This window comes from Chlorocebus sabaeus, chromosome 22, assembly GCF_047675955.1.
Source record: "Chlorocebus sabaeus isolate Y175 chromosome 22, mChlSab1.0.hap1, whole genome shotgun sequence".
Taxonomy (NCBI): domain Eukaryota; kingdom Metazoa; phylum Chordata; class Mammalia; order Primates; family Cercopithecidae; genus Chlorocebus; species Chlorocebus sabaeus.
In genome coordinates, this window is record NC_132925.1 from 18,645,228 (window position 1) to 18,664,171 (window position 18,944).

The 18,944-nt window shown below is 44.0% G+C and overlaps 1 protein-coding gene across 9 annotated transcripts in view; it reads left to right on the top strand.

Moving 5' to 3' along the window:
- The first annotated feature begins 16,444 nt into the window (after positions 1-16,444).
- The window catches only part of ST3GAL6 (ST3 beta-galactoside alpha-2,3-sialyltransferase 6), a 60,217-nt gene continuing 57,717 nt past the window's right edge, over positions 16,445-18,944 (top strand). For 5 of the 9 annotated variants that reach the window (XR_012090523.1, XM_007986081.3, XM_038003226.2 and 2 more), the window contains exon 1: positions 16,869-17,057. Coding sequence is in view for 1 of the 9 variants with exons in the window: in XM_007986079.3 (XP_007984270.1) it covers positions 16,886-17,057 (172 nt within the window). In the remaining 8 variants the exon portion in view is untranslated. Of the gene's footprint in view, positions 16,547-16,868; positions 17,058-18,944 lie in introns of those variants that run through there. The other 4 variants (XM_007986082.3, XM_038003225.2, XM_038003227.2 and 1 more) reach the window with 3 other exon arrangements.

Genomic DNA, 18,944 nt, shown 5'->3' on the forward strand with positions numbered 1-18,944 from the left:
TCACTAGAACCCTATGGTACAGATATTAATTTTCTCAGCTACATAAGTGACAACACTGAGGCACACACAGATGAGTAATTTGCTTAGGTCATAAGGTTTATAAATGGTGGGGCCAAGATTCAAAGCCAAATCATTAGACTCCAGAGTCCTGGTTCATTAGTACCACATTCTACAGCTTCAGCATGTTCTTACCCATTTCCCCAGAGTTATCCTTGCCCTAAGTCTGGCTTTGTGTGTCACTATGTCTGGTGCATAGGGAACGCTTCACGAATGTTTGTCAAGTGAATGAATGATTCATGGTTATTCTCTATACTCTTCCATATAACACCATTAATCAATTTCCTCCTGAAAATATGCCCAGAAAACACTACCCCAGGAGTGTTTTGTTGTTGGTTTTTTTGTTTTGAGACGGAGTCTCGCTCTGTTGCCCAGGCCAGAGTGCAGTAGCATGATGTCGGCTCACTGCAACCTCTGCCTCCCGGGTTCAAGTGATTCTCCTATCTCAGCCTCCTGAGTAGCTGGGATTGCTGGCATGCACCACCATGCCCTGCTGATTTTTGTATTTTTAGTAGAGACTGGGGTCTCACCATGTTGAACAAGCTGGTCTCAAACTACTGACTTCAAATGATTCACCCGCCTTGGCCTTCCAAAGTGCTAGGATTACAGGCATAAGCCAGCGTGCTCAGCACCCCCAAGAGTTTTTTGATAGAACAAAATAAACAGCATATGCAGAAAAATAATTCCTCCTTCCACCCACAAAGATGTCTACATCCTTAACCCAGAAACTGTGACTATGTCAGCTTACACAGCAAAAAGAAGTTTGCAGATGTGATTAAGTGAAGAATCTTGAGATGGGAAGATGGTCCTGGATGATCTGGATGGGCCCAGTGTAATCACAAAGTCCTGAGAAAAAGGAAGCAGGACAGAGAAGGAGATCTGATAACAAAAAGGAAGCAGGACAGACAGAGACGGAGACCTGATGACAAAAAGGAAGCAGGACAGACAGTCAGAGAAGGAGATCTGATGAGGGAAGCAGGGGAGGTAGTCAGAGAACTCTTTCTCTAAAGACACAGTGTGCCGACCTTGAGGGTGGACAGAGGGGCTAAAAGCCAAGGGATGCAGGTAGCCTTTAGAAGCTGAAAAGGGCAGGGAAAAAGTTGCCCCCAAGGGCCTCCAGAAGGGAACATAGCCTTTCTGACACCTTGATTTCAGACGTCTGACCTCCAGGACTAAAAGAAAAATTAATTTGTGTTGTTTTAAACCACGGAGTTTGTGATACTTTGTCACAGCAGCTGCAGAAGGAAAATACAGTATAGATACTTTCTTTTCTGACCTGGGTATGATGTTTCTATTTACAACTCTGTTTATCAGTATAGTCCTCTTGATACCGGGTACACTGAATTTTCAGACCTCAAATAGATTAATCTGAAAATATAAATTCTCTCCATGTTCATGTTGCTTTTCTCATTTAAAGTCACTTAGTTGGCATCTGTCTCCTCATGTTGCCAAATTGCTCTGGACTGTTACCACCATCATTGTCCCTGTTGTTTGCTCTCATTGATTCTTTTTTTTTTTTAGACCGAGTTTCACTGTCATTGCTCAGGTTGTAGTACAGTGGCGCCATCTCGGCTCACTGCAACCTCCGCCTCCCAGGTTCAAGCAATTCTCCTAACTCAGCCTCCTGAGTAGCTGGGATTACAGGCGCCTGCCACCATGCCTGGCTAATCTTTCGTATTTTTTTGTAGAGACGAGGTTTCATTATGTTGGCCAGGCTGGTCTCCAACTCCTGAACTCAGGTGATTCACCCACCTCGGCCTCCCAAAGTGCAGGCATTACAGGCATGAGCCACCGCACCCAGCCTGATGCTGTCTTAAAAGGCGTTTGCAATCACACACGGTGGCTCACGTCTATTATCCTAGCACTTTGGAAGGCGGAGGCAGGATGATTGCTTGAGCTGAGGAATTCAAGAACAGCCTGGGCAACATAGTGAGACCTCATCTCTACATTTTTTTTTTTTTTTTTAAATTAGCTGGGCATAGTGGCGCATGCCTGTAGCCCCAGCTACTCAGATGGCTGAGGCAAGAGGATCACTTGAGCCTAGGAGGTTGAGACTGCAGAAAGAAAAAAGGAGTTTGCCTCCCTACATTAAAGCAGTGGCCTTGAGGCCTCATAATGAAGTCCAACATTATACTACTGGTCACAGATGTGGTCATAACTTTTTAATATCTAAATTTCGAAAACATCTGTCTATGAGATTAAAAAAAAAAAGAGTGATTTCAAGTCAAATAACAAAGCATTTCAACCTCAAAGTATTTTGGATTCTGACAATCAGTGATAGATGGAGGCTTTGGGCTTCAAGTTAATAGAGTGTTACACGGAGGACATGAAATATTTATTACTGTTTTGAGTTTTGTCTACCTCCTTATAACTTTGCATTTTCTAAATAACCTAGGCTTGTTATTCATCTTGTGAAACAGATATTATCTGCCTTACAGTCTTCCAATAATTATTTTAACTTTTAAGTTGGTATATTTAATCCTCTAAACTATGCCTTTTAAAGTGTGGCCCCTGGACAGGCAGCATGAGCAACTTCCGGGAGCCTGTTAATAGTACAAAGTCTGATATCACACTCTAATCTTACAGAATCAGAAACCCTGGGGAGGCATCAATAATCCATGCTATGGCTTTGAGCTATGTTAAGTGGTATGAATCAGAGTGTCCAAGCACTAAAGATTTTTTTGGAAAGCCATTTCACATCTCAGTGGCTGAGAATCCTCAGATAGAATTGTTCTTCTGGCAAATCTTGGGTACATGCATGCTTTATTTAAAGCAAAGATAAGGAAGTACTAGTAAAGAAAAATTAAGAAAAAAAAGAGACAATTATATTCTACATAAAGTAAATCACCAGTGCCATCTTTCCTGATGTACCTAGGAAGTTGTTTCCTTTTGTTTCTATTAATTCTGTTTATGTCTAATAGTTGCAACATGCTGAAATAGTATTAGTCTACATATTTGCTATGGCCTGAATGTTTGTGCTTCCCCCAAACATATGTTGTACCTAGTCCTCAATGCAATAGTATTAAGAGGTGGGGTTAGGAGGTGATTAGGTCGTGAAGGAAGAGCCTTATAAGAGATTAATTCCCTTATCAAAAAGGCCTCAGAGAGCTGGTTGGCCCCTTGCACCAGGTGAGGACAAAGAAGTTGCCGTCTATGAGAAAGTAAGACTTCTTTAGACACTAAATCTGCCAGCACCCTGATCTTGGACTTATTGGCTTCCAGAACTATAAGAAATCAATGTTTTTTGTTTACAAGCTACCCAGTTTGTGGTATTTTGTTATAGCAGCTTGAATGAACAATGTCTGCAAGCATCATCAAGACAGGGAACCTGTCTGTTCACCACTGTATTCTCTGAACCTAGCTCAGTGCATGACACGTATTAATCTCAGTAAGTATTTTTAGTCTTGGTGCCTGTTTTTCTCATATCACCTCCCAAGGCAGAAACTCCATCTAGAACTCTGTATGTCCAGTGCCTACAATGCCACTGTGCTGGACACATAGGTTCTCATGAAACAGGTAAAGCAATAAATTAATGAAGGCATGACACACATATCAAATATCATTCCAATATTCAGTTCACATTCTGATGTGCTATAAAGTTGTGCTGGAAATAAGTAGACATAGGTTGATGCCAAAGGAATTTATGTTGCACTAAGACTTCGATTGTAAAAGTATTTAATGCTAGATAATTTACATTGCACAAGCTGCTTCTACAGAAATGAGAAAAGCCAGCAGGCAAAATAATAGAAAATTATTTCAGACATTTATCCAAATTTGGACCAGAATCTATTTTATTATGTATGAACTAAAACATACTTACATAATAAAATATTAGAAAATGCTGTCCGGGTGCGGTGGCTCATGCCTGTAATCCCAGCACTTTGGGAGGCCGAGGTGGGTGGATCACTTGAAGTCAGGAGTTCAAGACCAGCTTGGCCAATATGGTGAAACCCCATCTCTACTAAAAATACAAAAATTAGCCAGGTGTGGTGGCGTACATCTGTAATCCCAGCTATTCAGGAATTCAGGAGGCTGAGGCAGGAGAATGTCTAGAACCCAGGAGGTGGAGATTCCAGTGAGCTGAGATCACGCCACTGCATTCAAACCTGGGCAACAGAGACAGACTCTGTCTCAAAAAAAAAAAAAAAAAAAAAAAAAAAAAAAAGGAAATGCTGATAGATGTATGGTTTTGAAAATACAGAGATGATTTTATATTATACCTGTCACTGCAAGTTTGCCATGCAATTTTCTTCTAAATATATTTCTAGAGCTGGGTGCGGTGGTTCACACCCATAATCCTAGTACTTTGTAAAGCCAGCTCGGGAAGATTGCTTGAGGCCAGATATTTAAGACCAGCTTGAGCAACATAGCAAGACTCCCTCTCTACAAAATAATAATAATAACAATAAATAAATAAAATAAATAAATAAAGATAGATAGATAGACAGATAGATAGACAGGTAGAAAGATAGATATGCCATGTGTGGTAGTGTTATCTCTTAGTCCGAGATAGTCAGGAGGCTGAGACAGGAGGATTGTTTGAGCCCAGGAGTTGAGGTCGCAGTGAATAACTGTGCCATTGACTCCAGCCCCGTCTCTAAAATAAATTAATAGATTGAGAAATACATTCCTAATGAAATAAAGTGACTTTCATCTTTAACCCTTTATAGTCACAGTTTTATCAAAGATCCCAGCCCTTGGTTCTCTAACTGGATATATACAGACCCAAATCTACAGCAGTTGGTTTCTTATTGTTGTTTTAATTTGCTTTGGGAGATAGAGATAGGAAATTATGATAGAATACTGAATAAAAAAGTCTTTGACACAAAAACAAGCTTGCTTAGATCTGTTTAACATTTAAGGCAGGTTAAAACACCTTTCCTTTTTGCTGTTTTTACCTGATTCTTTAATATGCTAATATGTACTGAATATGGCCTGGAGGCGGGGGTGTGGGAGGCGAGGTTAGCACTCAATCTTGTTTGCGAGATATCCTTTGTTCTTGGAACTCAGATCAGCATCTCCCAGCATGACACAATTTGGAAAAGGCGACTCAATTCCTAAAGTACTGAATCTTTTCCGAAATAACATTTACAAAGAAAGGAAACTGTAAGGTCCGGGCTGCTGCACTCAGACACTTTTTACTTAACAGGCCATTATCCCCAGATCTTTCTTTTTAAGGATAGTAAGAAAAGCACAATTTTTACTAGGAAAAAAATGGAAATGTTAATGTAATGACAAACGTGAAATTTAGTCTTAAAGTAAAAAGAAAAAGTAATGACATGAATTAGTTACTTGTTATCAATATTTCATCAAACCTCAGAAAGTTGGGAGTTAAGTTATATTTGTTCTCCTCAGTTAAAATTTTTCTTTTTATGTCACAGTCAATTGAGAGGGTTCCTAAAAGAGCACTGGATCCCTCCCTTTCGTCAGGTGCATTTGTGTGTCTTTGCTTTGGACCCACAGAGACCTAGGTTTGCCTCTCGTTCTGTCCTTGACTGTTTCTGCTCTCATCATATTACCTCGGTAATATCTAACTGCCAGATTTGTTGCTATTAGATATGATAATCAACGCAAAATCCCTCTTTTTTTTTTTTTTGAGATGGAGTCTTGCTCTGTCGCCAGGCTGGAGTGCTGTGGTGCAATCTCAGCTCACTGCAACCTCCCACTCCCTGGTTCAAGAGATTCTCCTGCCTCAGCCTCCCAAGGAGCTGGGACTACAGGCACGCGCCACCATGCCCAGATAATTTTTGTATTTTTAGTAGAGACAGGGATTCACCATGTTGGTCAGGATGGTCTCGAACTCCTGACCTCATGATCCGCCTGCCTCAGCCTCCCAAATTCCTGGGATTACAGGCATGAGCCACAGCGCCTGGCTTTTTTTTTTTTTTTTTTTTTTTTTTTTTTTTTTTTTTTTTTTTTGACACAGGGTCTTGCAGTGTAGCCCAGGCTGAAGTGCAGTGGTGCAATCACAGCTCACTACAGCCTTGAATTCCTGGACTAATAGATTTTCCTGCCTCAGCCTTGTGAGTAGATGGGGTTACAGCCATGCACCAACACACCCAGCTAATATTTTAGAGAAGGAGTCTCACTATGTTGCCCAGGCTGGTCTAGAATTCTTGGGCTCAAGTCATCCTTCTGCTTCCCAAAGTGCTTGGATAACAGATGTGAACCACCGTGCCTCGCCCAAAGCCCCTCTTTAGTGCTCAACAGTTTTGTTTTGTTTTTTCCTGCTTCATCTGACTGTTGAGGACTTTCATATACTTGGGGCGGCCATTTTTTGTCTTGTGTTGATAGAGGATGTTAAACAGGAATTTATCTTAAATCTCTTTATGTTCCCATATATATCCCTGCTGTAAACATTTATCACTCCTCCATCTCAAGAAGGTAACAGAGCTTTGGTGTTCTGTTGGCTCAGTGACTTTTTGGTTACAGAATAAAAACTAAAAGTCACCAGATATCCAGAAGACAACTCGTGTTTCTTTTGTTTAAAAATCTTAGACTGAGGCCAGGCGTCGTGGCTCACACCTATAATCCCAGCACTTTGGGAGGCTGAGGGGGGCGGATCATGCGCTCAGGAGATCCAGACCATCCTGGCTAACACGTGAAACCCTGTCTCTACTAAAAAAAACAACAAAAAACTAGCCGGGCGTGGTGGCGGCGCCTGTAGTCCCAGCTACTTGGGAGGCTGAGGCAGGAGAATGGCGGGAACCCGGGAGGCGGAGCTTGCAGTGAGCTGAGATCCGGCCACTGCACTCCAGCCTGGGCGACAGAGCTAGACTCCGTCTCAAAAAAAAAAAAAAAAAAAAAAAAAAAAAAATCTTACACTGATTGAGTCAGAGAAGCCAGAGTCCACTGTTGTGCTTTGTTTTTGGGGAATGAGTGTGGTGAGGTGGAAGAGGCAGGTTATTCTAGGGAGAAACAGAAAAGAAGCCTAAGCAGAGAAAGAGCTTGGGCGACTAGCCCAACACTGAGAAGTAGAATGGTGAGTTGTGGATCCCTGGGATAACATCACACAGATCCCAGCTCTAGGTGAGGAGACCTCACACAGGGAACGGGAATGAACACTATGGGAGGGGAAGCACAAGTGAAACAGAGATAAACGGATCAACAAGATGACCTTTGAAGACTCTTTCTGGACACCATTAAAAGACTATAAGCTGCCAGGCATGGTGGCTCACACCTGTGATCCCATTACTTTGGGAGGCCAAGCAGAGGATCACTTGAAGCCAGGAGTTGGAGACAAGCCTGGGCTCTATGGTGAGACTTTGTCTCTACAAAAAATAAATAGCCGGTGTGGTGGTGGGCACCTGTAGTCCCAGCTACTCAGGAGGCTGAGGTGGAAGGATCACTTGAGCCCAGGAATTGGAGGCTACAGTCAGCTATGATTGTGTTATTCATTATACTCCAGCCTGGGTGACAGAGCAAGACCCTGTCTCTAAAAATTTTTAAAAATAAAAAATAAAAAATTTGCTCTCTCTTGAGGGTGGGGAGGGAGAGAGAGAAAGACAGAGAGAGACAGAGAGAGAGCCTCTAGAGAGAGGCAGCAAGTAATAATTTATTTTTATTTTTCTGCTGGTAAATTGTACTCTTAGCACCTAGAACTATAGTGCCTGGCAAAGTAAAGGCACTAAGTAAAGATGTATTTAATAATTGAATATGAAGTATGTTAATGACATGAAGGAGGAAAGATCAAGTAAGATGGGAAAAAGGAGAGGTCAGGATGACTGAGGTTTCATAAGTGGGGAAATGGAAGAAAAATCATTATCACCAATAAAAATGTTAAGTTAAACAGCTGGCTGAGCTGGAAGCCTAAAGAGTTTAGCTTTACATTGGGAACTGATAAACACATGTTGAATTGAATGTTCAGCAGGCAATTGGAGATACAAGACAAAGAGTTAAGGAAGTAGTCAGAGCAGCCGGGCACGGTGACTCACGCCTGTAATCCCAGCACTTCAGGAGCCCGAGGCGGGTGGATTACGAGGTCAGGAGATCGAGATCATCCTGGCTAACACAGTGAAACCCCGTCTCTACTAAAGAATACAAAAAATTAGCTGGGCATAGTGGCGAGCTCCTATAGTCCCAGCTACTCGGGAGGCTGAGGCAGGAGAATGGCGTGAACCCAGGAGGCAGAGGTTGCAGTGAGCCCAGATTGAGCCACTGCACTCCAGCCTGGGCAACAGAGCAAGACTCCATCTCAAAAAACAAAACAAAACAGAAAGTAGTCAGGGCTAGGAATAGAAGACTCGCTAGTCCCTCAATGGAAGTTGGTTAATGAATCCTTGAGAGATCTCAGATACAGAATAAATGTTGGAGGTGGGTGGTACTGAACTGGAAGACACATGCACCTTTTCTGAAGTGATGTTCAAATGAACCTGTGAATAATCCTAGGGTTAAGTAAAATTTAGGAACAACTTCCAAATCTTTAGTACTGGTGTGTTACTGTTTTCCAGCCTGTGGATTAGAGTTTTATCTATCTGAGACATTGTCAGTAAGCAGGACTCTTCACTACAAAGGTCCCAGGAAGATTCTAAATATTCAACTTTGTAGTCTACAGCCAGTAAAATCTTTTCTCAGTTATACAAAATATTGTGGGTCCAAAGTCCAGGACCCATTTGATTTGGTTAAAATGCATTAATTTATTACGGGATAAGCACAGACATACAATTAAATTGTGCTTACATCCTTCCCTTTCTCCAAAGAGCACAAATTATATGTGTTCTTTGTTAGTCCTTAGGCAAGGATTCATAAGACCCTTCATTTTTTGGGATAGTAAAAAAATTATAATGATGATTGAAGTTATCAGTATTTACCACTTTGGAAGCATTGCAGATAGCTGTTTGGGTGGTCAGTATGTCACTATATGGTTAACATACTCGTCACAAGTAACAGTCACTGCCATTAATGAACAGGATTTAGAAAACTTTTGCCAACATGGCACTTTTGAGTACAAAAAGTAAATTAAAAGGTTTACAAGAAGATATAGTAAAAACAAACAAAAGCTGTAGTAAAACAGATTAGTAGTCAAAATCACTCGGCAAAAATAGCCAATTTAAATCTTTCTTTATACTTCTATTTCAGATGTTCACAAGTCTTAGTTTGGGTCGCTACAGCAAAGTACCATAGACTTCGGGTGGCTTGGAAACTGTGGATATTTATTTCTTAGTTCCAGAGGCTGGAAGTCTGAGATCACGGTTGAGCTCGGCTGAGGATCCTCTTCGAGGCTGCAGACTGCCATCCTCTTGTCGCGTGCTCACATGATAGAAGGAGTGTGAGAGAGATCTTTGGGGCCGTTTTTATAAGGGCAGTATTCTCAATCATGAGTGCTCCCCACTCATGACCTAATTACCTCCCAAAGGGCTCACTTCCTTTAGGGACGAATGAAAGCTGTTCCAATGTATGAATTTTTGGGGCACACATTCAGTTCATTGCAAGATGTTCCCTGTATGTATGGCTGCTTAATTATTAATGCTGTTTCTCTTGTATTCATAATGTTCTGTAGTATAATAAACAGTTCCCCATAAGAAGCAGAAATGAAGAATTGAAGTACTGGCTTTGCATGCTCCCAGGGAGCTGCTAAACATATTTTCTCTATGATGAGCCTGATGCCGCTACAGTTACCTTAAAAACTGGATCCACCCCGAGAGTGAGTGAAAGAGATCATTGACTCAGCTAGGAGGAATGATGCCTGTGGTCCTGAAGAAAGTTTTCAGTAATCTACATTCTACACACCCCTGAAGAAAACACGATGGTGTTTGAGAACCAGAACTGAAACAATGGAAACTGGAAATGACTGCAATTCCATTTCAGCTGACAGCTTGGTACCCATTCACGAAAGGCTAATTAAGGCTTCACAGGATTCATATTAAATTTACTATGGCTGTAAACGTTTTCCTGGAATGTCACATTGTAGAATAATAGGTATTAATTTTTCTCATATCATTCATTTCTTGAACAGAAAAGCACTGTGTCCCTGTTTTGACACATATTAGCTCTAGATCCTTGAACAAATTATGAAACTTCTCTGAATCTTCGATTCCTTATCTGGAAAATGGGGATAATGGTAGCCCTCAGGGTTGATGTGTGTGATAAGCAATATATAGAAAATCTCCTAGCATCTAGAAGGATATAATAAATCTGAACTCACATGTGAGGTTTTTTTTTTTTCCTCCTATTCTCTTGCTGCCACTCCATTTACCTCCAGGTGTAATGACCAAAAGCTGAGAGAGGGCCCCCAGTGTGAACGGGTGGCAATTCCTTGTGTATTCCCCAGCACTAAGTTTGTATCCTATTACTGTCTCAGCTTGACAAGCCACTCTAAGTATCCCTACAATGATGAGAGGATTTCCTTTAAGTTTGGGGGTAGATGAGTTCTTTTAATTCCGAGGATGAGAATAAATAGCCAAAGTACTGTAACTATCAAGATCCTAATGATAATCGCGCACACACCCCTTTACAGTATCAGCTGTTGTCACAGCTTCTCAGAAAAGTAATTTATCTCCTTTCCTCAACAAGTAAAAGTCAATTTGATGTCTCTAAGCAATTGCATGTAAAACTTTCTAAGTGTAAAATGTTTTGAAAAAAACAAAATTTTCAGCTACAAAGTCAACAGGGGATTATTGTGAAAATCACGCATTTGGAAATAATTTTATAAACATTCACATGAAGTTGCTTTAAGTCCAGCTCTGTAAACCCCCCAAAAGGAGACAAAGGTGTAAGCTAAAAAGGTTAAGCATAACTAATGAATTAAGTGTATACCTAAAGTAAAGCTATTTGTAATACTTTGATAGAATGATTAGTTATGAGACTCTGAAGCAGAAATGAGGAGAAAAGCTCCACAGACAGGTGGGAAGGGTGGGATACCTCCCTCCTCTCCTGAAAGGGGGGCCCATCAACTCATACAGTAGTTCAGGCTTCTAGTCCTTCCCATAATTGAGTAAGAGCTCTGAGGAAGCTGCCTTGCCCCAAGTTGCCATTATTTTGTAGATTGCCCTCACACAACTCCAGGAAGAGCTCCCACCATCTCTGAATCTGTGTTGGCAACTGCTCAGCAACTGGAAGCTTTCCTCCTGTGTTGACCAAGGTAGCTTTTCCACCCCCTACATTATTACATTGCTTGTTGACTTGAGGCCAAAATGCCTTCTAAGGAGAAAAGTTAAGGAAGTTTAATCAGGGTTTTGAAATTCAAACCCTAAAGAACCTCGTACATTTGATAGCAATCACCAAATTGCCCTCTAAAAAGGAAGTAGCACTTTATAATTCCATAAAGTTTTCTGACGTCTTTTGACAAAATTATATCTCATTCATTTTTTAATTTCAGCCAACCTTTTTTTTTTTTTTTTTTTTTTTTTTTTGAGACAGAGTCTCGCTCTGTCGCCCAGGCTGGAGTGCAGTGGCCGGATCTCTGCCTCCCAGGTTTACACCATTCTCCTGCCTCAGTCTCCCAAGTAGCTGGGACTACAGGCGCCTGCCACCTCACCCGGCTAGTTTTTTTGTATTTTTAGTAGAGACGGGGTTTCACCGTGTTAGCCAGGATGATCTCGATCTCCTGACCTTGTGATCCGCCCGTCTGGGCCTCCCAAAGTGCTGGGATTACAGGCTTGAGCCACTGCGCCCGGCGTTTCAGCCAATCTTATTTCTCAATATTTTTTATTTTTAAAAGTAGTGTTATTATAAAAGGACATAAAGTTTTGCACATGCTTGTAAACTATTGGTATTTTTCTTTTCTTCTTTTTTTTTTTGAGGCAGAATCTCACTGTCGCCCAGGCTGGAGTACAGTGGCACGATCTTGGCTCACTGCAACCCCTGCCTCCCAGATTCAAACAATTCTCTTGCCTCAGCCTTCCTAGTACCTGGGATTACAGGTGCCTGCCATTGTGCCTGTCTAATTTTTGTATTTTTAGTAGAGACGGGGTTTCACTATGTTGGCCAGGCTGGTCTCAAACTCCTGACCTCAGGTGATCTGACCGCCTTGGCCTCCCAAAGTGCTGGGATTACAGGCGTAAGCCACTGTACCTGGCCCTTGTATTTATTGTATGAATTGCTTGTTTATGGCTTGTGTTCTATTTTAAAATAGGTTTTTTTGGGTACTGATCCATAGGCATTTTTTGTAACGTATTCTGGATAGTCTCCCTTTAAAAAAATAATACGTTGCACTTATTTTCTATCCGTTGCCCTATTTACGGTTTCCACCGTACAGATGCTCTACATGTTCAGGAGTCTGTGATGAACCTGTCCCCTGTCCCACCATCCCACCTCCCCTCACCCTCCAGCCTGTGGTAAAAGAGACTGAGCAACTAAGACCCCTGAAACTCTGGCAAAACTGGCAGAACATAAGGACATCATCATTTATGAAGTTGCAAATAAGCTTCCTGGTAGACTTGACTTCCTTTTTTGTACAATCACAATAGTGGGAAAATCATCACTATGGATATTTACATATGCAAAAATGTAGCTGAGACTCTAGTCTGAAATAGAGATTTTGGAGAAGTATGACTCTGCTTACTGTAACTAAACTGCTTTTTGCTAATGTGATACATTTTCTACGCCGTGGACAGTCATAGCTCTAAGTCAGGATTTAGACTGCTTAGACACTGTGGCTTATTCTTTTGTTTTGAGACACAATCTCACTTGTAGCCCAGGCTGGAGTGCAGGGGCACGATCTCAGCTCACTCCAGCCTCTGCCTCCCATCCTCAAGCGATTCTTCTGTCTCAGCCTCCTGAGTAGCTGGGATTACAGGTGTGCGCCACCACGCCCGGCTAATTTTTTGTATTTTTAGTAGAGCCAGGGTTTCACCATGTTGGTCAGGCTGGTCTCGAACTCGTGACCTCGTGATCCACCCACCTCAGCCTCCCAAAGTGCTGGGATTACAGGCTTGAGCCACTGCGCCTGGTCCACTGTGGCTTATTCTCTTTGAGATGCACATGTTCTTTAAATAATTGCTTATAGGAGATAAAACTCCAAGACAGCCAGAAGACTGCACCGGCAGGATTTTCTCCTTGAGTTGGAGCAAGGATTGTATCTAAAAACCATTAGCTTGGTCAAGCTCGGTCATGAGTCAGATAGTGTTTAAAATTGAACTCGATGTTCTCTGACCAATGTGTCAAATTAAAAAAAAAATGGAACTCGACCTTGAAAACTGTTTTTAAAAAGAAACCTTTTGAACATCATGTACTGTAAAGGAAAAAAAAGTTTTTTTTAAAGTTTTAAAAATTATTCTAAGAGGATGTTATAAGAAAGTGGCCTTGTGTCACTTTATAGGTAGCTCCAGTCCTGGGGTTCACCTACTGTGATCTGATCTGATTGTCTTGCTGAGAGAACACCCTTATGAGTAGGTCTCTCCTACAAGGAGTAGATATTCTTGCCATCAATCATGGTAGAAAAGGCTGTACTTGGCACAGAACAGGAGAATTTAGAAGGCAGGCCCTACGATGGGGATGAGGAAGAAATACTTTGGTGTGTTCTAGAGTACACATTTAGTGCTGAATGGCCTCCCATGGTAATGTGGGGGAACCTGGCCTTCACCTGTCACTGGTGTGCAGAGGCCACAGTCTATGAAACAATACCATTTATTTCAAAGAGACTGCCCCACCATAATAAAAAAACAAACCCAGCAAAACAGGGCCAGCCCTAAATGTACACTGCCTGAAAATTATAATTTTAGGGACCTTTCAAAGACCTTGCATGTCCCAAGAGTCCTCCCCTCCTTTGTGGCTTTTCCCCTCCCAGCTTAGTAGAAGAAATCTTCTACCAAAAGGCTGAATTAAATATACATATATTGGGAAAGCATTTCTCCAAAACAATGACCAAAAACACTAACCCAGAGAGGACTAAAGACTTTTAATTACATCGCCCTACTTAAGCCTTTGTCAGTTTCCACAGGAATATAAAATATTTACATAATAGCAATCATGTGCCCATACAATAATATATCTTGAATTTTTAAAAATTAATGTTACACAGATCAAAAGCCCCTCTCATCACAGAGAGTTACATAGCGGTGATATCTGAGAAAGAACAATGATTTTGGCCTCGGGTGCTTTCCTTTGAGTCACAGCTCCAATGTAGGCAGTACAGCCCTAGACCACCTGACTCTGTTCCTTCCTTTCTACCATGACTGGCTTGCAGGGTGAGTGAGAGGAAAAGGTACAATGCATGGGGGGTGGCTGACTCATGGTGGGCAATGACTGGTAGTTAATATTTTTAGTGTTATTTTTAAAGTCAACATTTTACTTCCTGAATTGATGGTTTTGGGGGCAAGCACCGTGCCAAACCTTCTTTACAACAGAGACTGCTTTAATCCTAATCGCCCTTCAAGAAAAGCTGTATTATCTCACTTTACACCTGACACAAAAGAAGCCCACCGTGGTGATGCCACTTGCTCAAAGTCACACAGCAGGTCAGCAGAAGAGGCAGCTTTTGAACTAGGTTGGGGTCAACAGTAGTCACTACTGGCCACTACCACATAGGAAACACAAACATCACCTCAGAACAGCAGATAGCCTCTCTCCTTTGCACGTTACTTTGCAGATTCAAAAAGTCCGGAAGGCTAGGGTGGATGAGGTGAAATACAGTTTTGGTTTTTTTTTGAGATGGAGTCTCGCTCTGTCACCCAGGCTGGAGTGCAGTGGCGCTATCTCGGCTCACTGCATGCTCCGCCTCCCAGATTCACGCCATTCTCCTGCCTCAGCCTCCTGAGTAGCTGGGACTACAGGCGCCCGCCACCTCGCCCGGCTAATTTTTTTTTTTTTTGTATTTTTTAGTAGAGACGGGGTTTCACCACGTTAGCCAGGATGGTCTCGATCTCCTGACCTCATGATCCGCCCGCCTTGGCCTCCTAAAGTGCTGAGATTACAGGCGTGAGCCACCGCGCCTGGCCCAGTTTTGGTTTTTAAGATCATGAAGAAGAGGTCAAAGAAGAATCCAGGAGAAATTAAAAGAGCAAAGTAAACCTCAATACCAGTCAGTTCAGATAAATTCCCCCAAACTCTTTCACTATCTTGATGTCTCAAGAGCCACGTTTAAAATTACAAAATCTGTGTGGGTTATGTCAAAGGCAATCTGTAGAAAGGGCAAAGAATATAAATAATCTGAACCTGCTGAGATTTTTTTTTTTAGACAGAATCTCGCTCTGTCGCCCAAGCTGGAGCGCAATGGCGCCATCTCAGTGCACTACGACTTCTGCCTCCCGGAGTTCAAGTGATTCTTCTGCCTCAGCTTCCTGAGTAGCTGAGATTACAGGTGCGCAGCACCACGCCTGGCTAATTTTTGTATTTTAAGGAGAGACGGGGTTTCACCATGTTGGTCAGGCTGATCTGGAACTCCTGACCTCGTGATCCGCCCGCCTCAGCCTCCCAAAGTGCTGGGATTACAGGTGTGAGCCACCACGCCCCGCCAGTTTTTTTTGTTTTATGTTTTATGTTTTTTTTTTTTTTTTTTTAAGTAAGATTGGGAAAATAACAAATGGTACCTCCTAGGGCTGTTGTTACAATGAAGACAAATACCAGAGCACTTTGGGAGGTGGAGGCGAGTGGATCATTTGAGGTTAGGAGTTTGAAATCAGCCTGGCCAACACAGTGAAACCTCATCTCTACTAAAACTACAAAAACTAGCTGGGCGGGGTGGGGCGCGCCCGTAATCCCAGCTTCTCGGGAGGCTGAGGCAGGAGAATCGCTTGAGCTCGGAAGGCGGAGTTTGCAGTGAGCCAACATCATACTACTGTACCCCAGCCTGGGTGACAAAGCGAGATTCTGTCTCAAAAAAAAAAAAAAAAAAAAAAAAAAAGACAAATACCAGAAAATTCATCACAGATGAAGGACTTTGTTCCAGTTCGTGACACGTTGCCAACTTTGAATTACATCCAAGTCCGTGGGTCTTCTCTCTGGGGTCATTTGATCACACGTGATTACACTGCTCAGTGCCCAAAGGTTGGAGCTATGACCTGAATGTTTCTAGACAAGGAATTATTTGACAAACACATTATAAAAAGTAGTCAGAGCCATCCAAGTAAGAGGACATAAATAACGTAGGGTTTTTTCCTATGGAGAGAAAAGAAAAGGCAAAAAGCACGTTCCACCTTCGTTCTCCCTAATTATCTCCTTCAAAAGATAAAAAGTAGGAACACATTTGCCCTTGAAGGGCAGAGCCACGGAATTAAGGAGCTCTCTGAACACTCCGCCTCTTCTGATAGGGACCAAACCTTTTGCTGAGCCTTGTGTCACAGTCAGTCCGCGGCGCGACACGCCTCAGTATTTACTTCTGCCGCCTGCCAGCCGGGCGGGGAAGGGGAGTACCCGGCCACCCCTCACTTTAGCTCCTGCAGCTTTCCAAACAAACCAGGGCGGGATGGGAGTGTCTTCTTGGCTGTGGAAATCGATCCTCCTACCTTGTCCTGAAGCCACCCGCCGCCTTTCCTCGTCCCTCCCTTCGCGGTGATTTTCCGGTCCCGGCGCCCGGCGAGGGCGCGCGGCTGGTGTCCGCCCCGCCCGAAAGGTAGGGATTTGGCTGCGCTCCCGCCTCGGCCCCCTACCTCCCCTGGAATAGCGAGGCCCGCAGCCTCCCACCACTTTGCACCTTCCTCCTCGAATTTGGGGGCGACCGCGGCCACCGTGCAACTGGCGCCAGCCGCGGAGCAGGAGGAGCTTCCCGCGACTCCGGAGGCGCTCAGCGCAGTCGCCCGGGATCCTGGCTGGCGGGAGCCTGAGAGTCCCGGCAGCGCTGCTCCCTCCTCTGCTCCCCCGCCGGATCCGGGGGGAAGGAATCGTGCCCGCGCCGCCCCTGGCCCGCGCCACCTTCCTCTGGTTTCCGCCGGCCTCGGGCTTCTGCGGCCCGATGCGGCAGGCGCCGCGAGAGAGGCAGCAGCCGGCTGGAGTGAGCGGCGCGGACGGGCTGAGAGCAGCGGCCCCCCAGGTCGCGGAGCCCGGCGCGCCTCTGCGGTCGCCGCTCCTGGGCCTCGGCGGGTCCCTTTCGCCGGCCGGCTTCGCTGCGGGTTTGCATTGCCCGGGTGAGGGAGATTTGGGGTGCGGGGAGACCGCGTCCTGGGCCGGGGTCCGGGCGGCCTAGGGTCTGTGCTGCCCGGACCCTCCGGCTTTGCAGCCTCTGAGGCTCAGGGTTGGGGGTGGGGACACGGAGCGCTGTTTACCCCTCCACATACCCTGCCAGCACCAAGGAGGTGGCGTGCGGAGGCGTAAAGGGGCCATGAGCGCTGGGACCCGCGAGCCACCCGGGGTGCGCAGCAGCCACCGCCGAGAGGGCGCCCGGGAATCCTGGAGCCCCAGTGAAGGGCGGGAGGGGCGCGCAGCCTCGCGGGTAAGCCCAGGAGCCGTGGGGGCCGAGATAGTGTGCTCTGGGACCCTCTTTTGTCGAATCGCCGGCGGGGTTATGCAATTGGGAAGCCAAGAGGAGTGTCCAGCTCCTCGTTCACTATTGTTTTCTTGTAAAAGGGTCTGTACGCGAGGAGGGTTGAGGGGTCTGGAAGGTTCGGGTCTCTTACCGTATAAAGTTTTTCGAGAAACCCTTCTTCCCTCCACAGTAGAACTAGACCTAACAAAACAAGCAGCGAGGCAGCTTAGGAGAAAGGAGGACGGTGAGTAAATTGCAGTGTTTGGGCTGCTGTTAATTTTCAAGATAAGGGCGAAGCAACTTGTCATTTTGCGGCCGCCGGTTCCGGAGATCCCAGCAATCTCAAGCGTCTTTCTTGTGTGCTGTTATTTTGGCTTAAAAGAAAACCTATGGAAAGCGACGCCCAGAAACCAAAAACAAACCCAAAGCACCTTCTTTGGGATTTTCAGTAGCGGGGGTTGGCGGGGGCGCTGGGGAGGAGCAGGCGGGGGAGAAGAGGTTGCCGTTGAAAGATGATGTTTAAAAACACTGTGTGGGGGTAGGGATGAAAATAACATGGTGACTGCTAGTGTATCCGAAATCACACCGATTCTAAACTCGCAAGTCCCATTTGCCTTACGAGGACCAGCTGGGTGCTATGAGTGGGTGGATAGTTAAGGAAACTGCAGCTCTGCTGGAAGCTCCTCGTGCTCTGTGGTCTGGTGTTCACGCTGACCTTTGAGCCTCATAACTCTTCGGGTCTCCAGGGGCCACCTCTTTTAGGCTAGCCCCAATGTTTGACTTTCCGGTCCTCAATCTTCCTCACCTAGTTGCAGACCATAAAGCTGTCTTTTTATTTACAGGGAGATGTTAAATATTTGGGAAAATCTGCTCAGGCTGCCAGGTTATTTTCTGTTTGAAAGCATGCCGATTTGACTTTTGCAAGTTGGTTGTTGCTTCTTTTTTGTTTCACTAAGAACGCTTTTCATACCAAGATCTGCGAAAAAAGATGTTATTTAGTTTATTGTCTCTGAGTAACGCCAAATTCCACAGAGGCTTTTTAGATAATGGCAACTTTGCTTATAAGAAGAGAATTTTTCTAGAAAGTGTTGCCTTGGTCTGGTTTCCTAAGTTGTTCTCCTGGTCATGTAGCCTGGGAGGGGAGATCTTCATTCCTTGTGATGTGAACTGTGTTTTTACTATAGTTCCTCAAGTCCCAGATAGCACCATATGTTGTTTACATGGTGCGGTAAAATGGGACTGCAATTTTGACTACATTTCAGCAGATTTGTTGGAGATAGTTTGTTCTTATGCCCTAAATCAATTAAAAAAATAATAAAAACCTTTGAGGCTCAAGAATAGACAGCATTGACAGAAGAATACCATTAAGAGACATACCGTTTAAAAACATCAGTCTTTCTCCTGTGAAATTGTAAATTGTAGGTGTTCTTATTCAGTGGCAGAGGACTGGATTTCACAGCTGTTTTCTTCTGTTGGAGACATTTCTGTGTTCCACATCATGTGGAACCTTATGGGAGAAGAAGTGAGTACTGCCGTGTTTCCCACATTT